This window comes from Alosa sapidissima, chromosome 3, assembly GCF_018492685.1.
Source record: "Alosa sapidissima isolate fAloSap1 chromosome 3, fAloSap1.pri, whole genome shotgun sequence".
NCBI classification, from domain to species: domain Eukaryota; kingdom Metazoa; phylum Chordata; class Actinopteri; order Clupeiformes; family Clupeidae; genus Alosa; species Alosa sapidissima.
Genome location: NC_055959.1, coordinates 4,575,693 through 4,585,163, shown reverse-complemented (window position 1 = coordinate 4,585,163; position 9,471 = coordinate 4,575,693). Strand labels below are relative to the sequence as shown.

The following is a 9,471-nucleotide window of genomic DNA, read 5'->3' as shown; positions in this document are numbered from 1 at the left end:
AGCAACTAGGCTTATCATTATCAATACCATTTTAAAACTAAATTAAAAGGAATATGGGCATGTGAAGTAGGCCTACAGAATACACTATACACTCACAAGCTGTCCAGGCTGTGCACAGTTTAGTTGTGTTTTGAGCCAGAAACATAATGCTGTGTGTACTTCAAAGAAAATAAACATATTACAACAATTTTACTCTTTTTAGGCTGGTTCTCTCTACTCCATATCAACCAGGCACTGAGAATACCTCTTGGTTAAAAAAAAAACATGCAAATAAGACTACTATCATTGTAGCATTGAGAAATCAGCAATCAGTGATATTTTATGGGAAATAAATCCTTCACCACATAGTTTAAAAATAAGTCATATAAGTCAATAACTTATAGCATACGTTATTACAAGACTACTGTTATGCAGGCATAGCTTTGAAATAAGCAAGTTCTCCACTTGTTGTGGGGAAAATATTCACATATAGGCCTACTACTAAAATGACAGTCGTGACTTTATGGTTAAGTGTCTTCACTGACCACACCAAAATAGCAAAGCGCAATACATGGTGTTACTGTCAGCGATACTTAAATATGACCTTGTTGTGAAGTAGCTTCCAGCGATAACTTTCCATGCGGTCTTTAGAACAAACGCATTATGAAAGCGTGCCTTTGTCAGAACTGCACGCTCGCAGAGATGTTTACAAGAATTCTTGCAGGGTGTGTCTAGGCGGTGCACTCTCGTTTCATTGGACGGCTTCGCGGAGAGACGTATTAGAATGGGCGTTCCCTTCTCTGGCAAGGTAAACTTTAAGACCGAAAACATTGTTGATATCTTCAGAGATTTGTACACAGGTGACAGATACCCGAGTTTTAGAATCGACAGGAGCATCGCACTTAACGACTATCTTAACTCTCTGAATAATTTGTGAAGGCTTATCTTTACTGAATTTGCATCATGAAGTTCGTCAGATTTATCATGAAGAATGCTGCGCTGGCAAATGTGCCCAAGCACATTGACCATTTCTCAAAATTTTCTCCATCTCCTTTGTCAATGAAGCAGTTCTTGGATTTTGGTGAGTTTGAGTTAGAGGCTTTGCATATAAGTTGCAGTTTTGTCTTGTTCCTTGTAATTAATGTTTTCGCCTAAACGGTTTATTGTGTGTTGCTATTCTCCTTGGTTGGTAGGCTAGTTGTTGTTTATGTGGACAATGAACTTACACTTTTCGTTGATGATGGTGATGGTAAAAGATGATGGAGATGCTTTCAATTCCATTTAGGCTCAAAGGTGTTTCGCACCTTTATAGTGTTGTTTTGCGAACACATTAATGCACAACGACCATCACAGCCAAACACAGCATTCATGGCAGTATAGGCCTATACTTCATTGCTCAAACTGTTTTTGCTTGATAGGTTCCACGAACGCCTGCGAGAAGACCTCATTCGCCTTCCTGCGGCAAGAGCTGCCTGTCCGGCTGTCCAACATCATGAAAGAGATTAGCCTTATGCCTGACCGACTGCTCACTACCCCATCTGTGCAGCTTGTGCAGAGTTGGTAAGTGAAAACATCCGGTAGTACCTATGTGCTACATACCATCAGTCGGAAGCATAAATTCAGTTTGTCAAAGATGTAGTAAGCCTATGAAGTCTTACAAAAATGCTTGTTATGTGGGCTAAAAAGTTATGTAGGCCTAGTGGTGTTATAGCTATTAAAGGGTCTACGACTCTTTATTATTTTGAGTGAACCGCTGTGTTATGCAATGAGAAGTGGGCTACATTGGATGAACTTTGTCCTATATTGTTCCGCCTTGGAACTGATTCTGACATTCAGTTTCGCCTGGAAAGCACATTTGAAGTTGCTACAAAAATGCGAAAGATATGAAATGAAAGCGTGTTACTGTTTTTAAATATAGCCTACATTTGGACTCGTCCAGGCTGAATAGGCAGCATGTAATCTGCCATCTTTAGAATAAACGCGCAATATTCATGGAACTTTAGATCTTTAAACGTTTTAGCTATTTTCATAACTGTTGGATGGTGTGCGTGTTTCATGTTGCAATTCTTGTTATTTACACGTGTGCATCGCTCATGCGAGCAGCTGAACGTGTTTGTGGGCTAGCGACGCCATGCAGTGAAATATGAGACCTTTGCTGCGCGGACGCGTAGAGTTGTTTTTCCCCGCAGACGCAGTAGAGAACAGAACGTTCTAACGGACACTGTTGTTGGCTATTGCATACTCTGACTGACCTCTCTAACAGGAAGTCAATCATCAGAACTCTATTTGAAATAGATCAGGAAATTGCTGTACAGTACAATGAAACGCCATACAGTTATTAGCCTACATGGGCATTAAATCTTTTCAGATTCTTTTGTTGTTGTTGTTGTTAGGGTACTTCTTTGTGACCTGTTATAGCGTCTTTGTCGAAGAGAAAACATTAAAAATGTCTCTGGACTGTGTGAAATATTTGTAATAATCATAATATAATGTGATATGTAAATGTATAGCCTTAGCAAATTGTCATTGGCCTACTGTACAGTCAACAGGCACTTCCCCAAAAAACATTTGGGGGATTTAGGAAGGGGGTGGGGGGTAGATTCATAACCTCTCACATTGCTTACACTACATCAACCGTGGGGTATGGGGGATGAAGCCCAAACTAGGGCCTCTAGGAACACTGCATTGTGATTGGTGGAGAGAGGGGGATGGTCTGTCTGACATCCTGTGCTGTGCATTGGTAGGTGGGCTTTAGCTGTTTGATTGAGTTGTTTACCATAGGCTGTCCCAGTGCCCGAGAGCCCCAGGCAAAGAATGAAAGAAAGAGAAAAAACAACTCTACTGTAAACTGATATGAAAGCACTTTACCTTGGATGGTACTATTTGCCCTTTCATTTCAGCTTGTGGATCTTTATAAAATAGATATAGCCTACTTACTACACACATGGACACATTGGCCCTGTTGTAAAAGGTAGTATTGTGATACGCGCACATACATGCGAATACACACACACACACACACACACACTCTCTATTCGATTATTCTGATGTGTGCTCATGCGCACACACACACACACACACTAACACACAGATAAACAAACACACACACAATTTACAGGACATGAGTTGATTGGAAAGGCCCATCTGCTTGTGCTTGCACGTGATTTGTTAACTGGTGGCAATAAGCTGCCACGTTGGTCTGATTTGCGTGCTGGTGGATGACCCTGCTGGTTGCTGTTGAATGGAGTTCTTTGCACAGCACTAATTCCTTGTTTACCTCATGAAGGCTCGAGCCTGGAGGACAAGCATGAATGGCATGTGGGTGGGTATCAGATGAGAAAATGTGTGTGTGTGTGTGCATACCACCGCTCTAGGTTTCAGGGGTGTTGGGGCCGGGTAAGCGTGTACGTGTGCGCCCATGTGTTTGGAGGGGGGGGGGGGGGGGGGGGGGTAGATGGCTGGCACTCAAACGCTGGAAAAGTACCAGTGGAAAAGTACCCCTACTCAATGGCAAGCAAATGGCCTGCCCCTGCCAGTATTCGCTCTGCCAGGCTCAATCTACCGTAATGCGCTGTGCATCTGAGGGGAAGGGGATGGCTGGGTGATGGGACGTCAGCTCATTCCTCCCATCTGTTTGTTTACCTTCTGCAGGTACATCCAGAGTCTAATGGAAATCCTGGAATTCCTGGACCACAGACCTGATGACCACAGAGTTTTAGATGCGTAAGTATCCAACAGGGCAGAGGCAGATCCAAACATATAAATAAATAATAAACAAATAATAACAAAAAATATATATTGTATTGTATGTAAATATGATATCAGGCTTGTGCAAAATTCCAGAATTGAATTGAAACTGGCTCTTAAATTCCAATTCAATTCTTGAATTTCACTTGCATTTCAGTTGAGGTAGCAAACAGGAAGCAGAATTGCAATTCAAATTGTGCACAACCCTCAATAAACTGAACTGCTTCATATGGTTTGTGTCAGGGCCTTCACATGCTTACTCAGCTTCCCTTCCCCTCCATATTTATTCAAGGTTTAACGATGCCTTGGTGACCATCAGGAACCGGCACAATGATGTTGTGCCCACCATGGCTCAGGGAATCATTGAATACAAAGACGCGTTTGGTCAGGACCCCGTCACCAGCCAGAACATCCAGTACTTCCTGGACCGCTTCTACATGAGCCGCATCTCCATCCGCATGCTCATTAACCAGCACAGTGAGTGTTTTGTTCTTTCCTTTTCAAAATAAAATGACCCTGTTAGCTGGGTCTGGGTCCCAGCTGTTTAATCATTATGGTAACACCCAAACAAGCTCTGGCCCATAGTTTATTGTAATAGGTGCCTTAGTAACACAGGTTGCAATTGAGAGTCATTTACAAGGCCTTGGCAAGCTTGGTTCATTGTTGCACCTGCTAAGTAAGCAGTTCACATCTCTTCAGTACACTCTGCTGAGCTAAGCGGGAGGTCTGACGCAGTTTTATGACTAAAGGACCTGTAGCCCAGACCTGTAGGGCAGAGGTGGAAATGTTGTTTGTCAGCTTGGCTGCTGTACTGGACATAAACTAGGTTTAATCTGGCTGTCCCTCCCTATCCTAGCTAGCCTTTTCTGGCTTGATATCAGCAGAACCTGATCTGTCCACCCTCAATTAAGTGGTGACTCAGTGTATTTTATGAACTCCAGGTCAGGCATTGCGAGAGTGGAGCCTGGCTGGTTCTTTCTGGCTCATATCAATTATTTACCTGCGTCCCTGGCACAAACCACGGGCCCTGATGTACTCCACCAGGGCCAGCGAACTCTTCACTCCCCCTAACTGTTTTCCACCTCTCTTTGTCTTTCTGTCCACAGCTCTTATCTTTGACGGGACCACAAATCCTGCCCATCCAAATACTATCGGGTGCATTGACTCCCAGTGTGACGTCACAGAAGTTATCCGAGGTGAGCATGAGCAAAAAGCAAGAGGACCAGTTGCCTCATCATCGAATGTCTGCGAAACTGTACTATAAACAACGCTCTTGTCATGTCGACTCCTTATGCTCACGCTCCTGGTCTGCTCTGTCCCACAGATGCCTTTGAGAGTGCCAAGATGCTCTGTGAACAGTACTACCTGGGGGCTCCTGAACTCGAGATGACGGAGATTAACGGTAAGCTGCTGCTGCTCAAATACACATTCAGGCTCAGCCTCAACCTGGCAGTGATTATTAGTCAAACCTCTCTTATAGAGGTGTCAGTGTTTATAAGTCAAACCTCTCTTATAGAGGCGTCACGTCAGTGTTTATTATTCTTTCTCTTGCTAGCTCAGATTGCAAGATCTATTGGCATCTCTCTGATAGTACTTGTTTGCACAACACGCTGGAACATGATGGAAATGAATGAAAGTTTTTTTTTGTTTTTGTTGCAGCTAACAGCAGGAATGACCCAATCTCCATATCTTACATCCCTTCCCACTTGTATCATATGCTGTTTGAGCTCTTCAAGGTAAGATCACATAGCCATTAGATGCTCTACGTTCTTCACAGTTTGAGATAAATAAATAGAATGAAAACATAAATGTTAACTTTTCATTTACAGAATGCTATGAGAGCGACCATTGAGACACATGAAGCAAGTAACAATCTTCCTGCAATCAAAGTTACGGTGGCCTTAGGTGGAGAAGACCTCACAATTAAGGTTAGTCAAAGCAAGACAGGAAATAATTCAGGCAATATGTGCTCTTCAGAAAAAAACCAGCAACATAGTTTTCAAATTGAGACTAAAAATTCCAGTGGAATTCCTGAGCACAATGCCACCACGAAACCAAACTGCAATGATTTCCAGCAGGCTCTGTTAGTGTGGCAGGTCACACAGTCATGTGCAACGTGCTGCTACTCTGTCTTTCGACCTAACTCTTATGTAACCCGGCAAGTAGCACCAGTCATCCGCCTGCAATAGACTGGTGGTCATGGCTCATATTAATCAGATTTGGAGCGCATGTACGGCTATATTTAGCAAATTAAGTTAGCTTGGCACGGCCATGCAGGCTGACCTTTGCTCCAAAAGGGACATCCAGGCCACGTGGCTAAGGGGTAGTAGCCCAGAGTAATACACATGAGAAACTATGCCTCTAAGCAGTGACCACTGGCCTGGTCAGTGTGTGAACTCAGAGGACCTTACTTCTTACAGGGAGGCTACACCGGGAGCGTGACTGAAGCGTTCCGTTCTCGTAGACAATGGAACTGGCTACATCAGACATGAGACCTGTACACTCAAACAAATTAGTCCAGTCTTCTAAAACTATTTTTACACTATGCGAACGGAGTGCTTCAGTTGCGAATCCGGTATAGCTTCTGTCACAAGGTCGGTTCGTTCGCTGCTATCAGGCCTCGAACCCGCCACCTCGACACACACACACACACACTGGCATGCGAGTCTAACGCGCTAACCACTGAGCCGAAAAGCCCAGGCTCCCAACTCAGCGGTTAGAGCCGTTCTTAAGGTTAGGGGTGTGAGGATTTACACGCGCAACTAGCATGCTAGCTCAGTTCGCCTCCTTTACACTTCCCTATTAGATTTCAAATGCTGACTCTGTACTGGCGAGCCTAGTGTCTGTTTGTGCTGTGTTATGTATCATTTTCAAGAATTGGAAGCTGAGGGTTTCTTAAACAATGTTTTGTTTTTCTTCCTTTGTTTCTCTGCAGATGAGCGATAGAGGTGGTGGTGTTCCCTTCAGGAAGATCGAGAGACTCTTCAGTTACATGTATTCTACAGCTCCACGACCAACTATTGGGGACCACCAGAGAGCCCCACTGGTAAGCGGGTGACAAACACAAATACAGGAACACACTCACACTCACATTCACATTCACACTCACATTCACATTCACATTCACAGTCACATTCACATTCACATTCACGTACACGTACACGTACACACGCACACGCACACGCACACGCACACATGCACACACACATACACACACACACACACACGCACACACACACATACAAATACACATACACACACACATAGACACACACACACACACACACACACATTCACATACACATACACATACATACACTAAGTACATACACACACATTTAATGCATGCACTGCACATAGACACACGCTCGCTGCTCCTCATATGGGTCTATAAAGTGCAGGTCTGTCCGAGCCAGCAGCTTAAACCTACTTACACTGCCTTACCTACTCAGGCTACACAAGCCGCGTTGAAAAGGGCAGAATAGTTCACTTCTGGTTCTGATTTTACATCAGCATTAATGAACTGGTCTTTTCTCCCTTCACAGGCTGGGTTTGGCTATGGGCTGCCCATCTCTCGCCTCTATGCTCGCTACTTCCAGGGAGACCTGCAGCTGTTTTCCATGGAGGGCTATGGCACAGATGCAGTTGTTCACATGAAGGTAGGCCCACGTAACAGTGCTGCTAACCTTAACCATTAAACGCCACACTGCGGAGTACAGCATAGGGATCGCTTCAATATAAACACTAAACATTAAACAGTTCATATTGCATTATATTACCTTATTGCACATTATAATATCTTCTTGGCTCTCTTTACCAGGCTCTGTCCACGGATTCTGTGGAGAAGTTGCCGGTGTTTAACAAGACTGCCCTGCGGAATTACAAGGTCAGCCAAGAAGCTGACGATTGGTGTGTGCCCAGCAAAGAGCCGCTCGACTTGGCAGTGTACCGCGTGGGCAAATGAACCGTATGTGTGCCATGAGGACATGGCACTTGGCCCAGAGGAAAAAGAAAACCAAAGTGGGCAAGATGGGGACCTGCTGCCAATGGAAGTTGGCGTAAAAGGAGACCAAACTTGCTGGAAGCTTTGCATGCCTTGCTGGAGAGTCTTTGGCCCTGGATCACTGCTGAAGGAAGTCTGCTCCCTGATTTTGGAGTAACGGAGTAGATGTGATGACACAATGTGATCAGAGTTCCAAGAAAAATTGCACATGACAAAACAAAACATGTGATGAAAGTACCAAAACATGCTGATGTCACAAACCAAAAGTTTCTCCAGAGTGATGAGAGCTAGCTGGCCCAGTCAGTGGTTTCAAGGAGAACGAGGAGTGGGCACAGATTGATAAGTTAGTAGGGAAGACAAAATGCATGAGACACAACTGAAAGCTGAAAGTGATTGAAGGGCAGAAAGTTGTGAGAAGATGGAAGATTTTGTTTGAAGAACAGAGTAGAACAGTGATGTTTAGAATGAAATTCATTTCAGGTGGAAATGACAAGGTTAATGAGGCATGCATTTGGTTAAGTAACATTGCCCATATGCCAAAGGTATTTTATCATTTGGAAAAATCCTATACAAGTGGTGATATTCTTCAGAGTTGTCCATTGGATTTCAATTGTTTGAACACAGGCACATTTTTTTAAAAGGTTCACCAGAGGCTCAGAAGTTTCTACATATGACTGTTATGAACAAAGGGCATTGCCTTTGCCCATAGACAAATGTTTGTTTCTAGATTTCTTAGTCAAAACCGGCTTTTCTAGTGCGATCATTTCATTTGGAAATGTAGGACTATTGTGCAAAATTAATTCTCTGTTCTGTTTGATCAGAACGTCTGGTTTGCAGTATTTGGCGCTCGTGTCCTGTGCTTTGTGCTGATCATGTGGACTGCTGGCGCCACAATTCCAGGAAAAGGAGTGATATGATTATCAAAATAGGTCCATTGTCAATTTACAAAGTGTGTTTGTATTATGTCTTGTGCAATGAGATGACCGTTTCAAAAACACCTTTATTTTTTTTACAAACACCAGAGTTGTGAATAAAATGTTTGTAGTTCAGAAAGTTTCCAAGTCATGCCTAATTCATTCTCTGTTTCCTTCATGCTTCACATATGTTGAAATATTCATATTTAGTAAAGCGTGCTTGTAAACTAGGAGGACCTTTTTAATCATATTGAAGGAATGGATTTCCAACTGCAATGTAATCTCCATTAAAATACAAACAACACACTGTTGATATTGGAAATAAAAACACTCAGCTTTGTCTGAAGACACCTTCATCTCAAAGCAAATTTCATTTAGTAACCCCTAAACCTGTGACATTAGATTAGATTCAACTTTATTGTCATTGTGCAGAGTACAAGTGCAAAGACAACGAAATGCAGTTTGCATCTAACCAGAAGTGCAAAAAAGCAGAAAAATATGCAATGTGATATACAAAGTATAGTGATGCAGACAGGACAATATATATATTTATATAGTGCAGTATATATATATATAGTGCAGTGTACACAGTTGGTTTACAGAAGGTGGTTTACAGTAATAAATTAATATAAATATTAAATATTGCAGTGTATTAGCATTAACATTATAAGAGCAGACTAAATATGGCTATGTAGTATGAGCAATGTGATGTCTGGCAAATGTTGAACTCTGTTACAAGGTGAGGGCTACTGAAGTGGAAGTCCAATACAGGCTACTTACATAGCTAATACCAGACATAGTTATTGGGTATTTACGAGAGTAGTCCCC

General features: G+C 42.8%; 1 protein-coding gene across 1 annotated transcript; it reads left to right on the top strand.

Moving 5' to 3' along the window:
- Window positions 1–810: 810 nt before the first annotated feature.
- LOC121705398 (pyruvate dehydrogenase (acetyl-transferring) kinase isozyme 2, mitochondrial-like) lies at window positions 811–8,782 on the top strand. The gene is made up of 11 exons (XM_042086346.1): window positions 811–1,060; window positions 1,398–1,539; window positions 3,631–3,702; window positions 4,019–4,203; window positions 4,833–4,922; window positions 5,051–5,128; window positions 5,386–5,462; window positions 5,556–5,654; window positions 6,662–6,772; window positions 7,272–7,385; window positions 7,547–8,782. The coding sequence occupies exons 1-11, from the start codon at window positions 943–945 to the stop codon at window positions 7,688–7,690; spliced, it is 1,230 nt and encodes a 409-aa protein (XP_041942280.1). The 5' UTR covers window positions 811–942; the 3' UTR covers window positions 7,691–8,782.
- The last annotated feature ends 689 nt before the right edge of the window (window positions 8,783–9,471 follow it).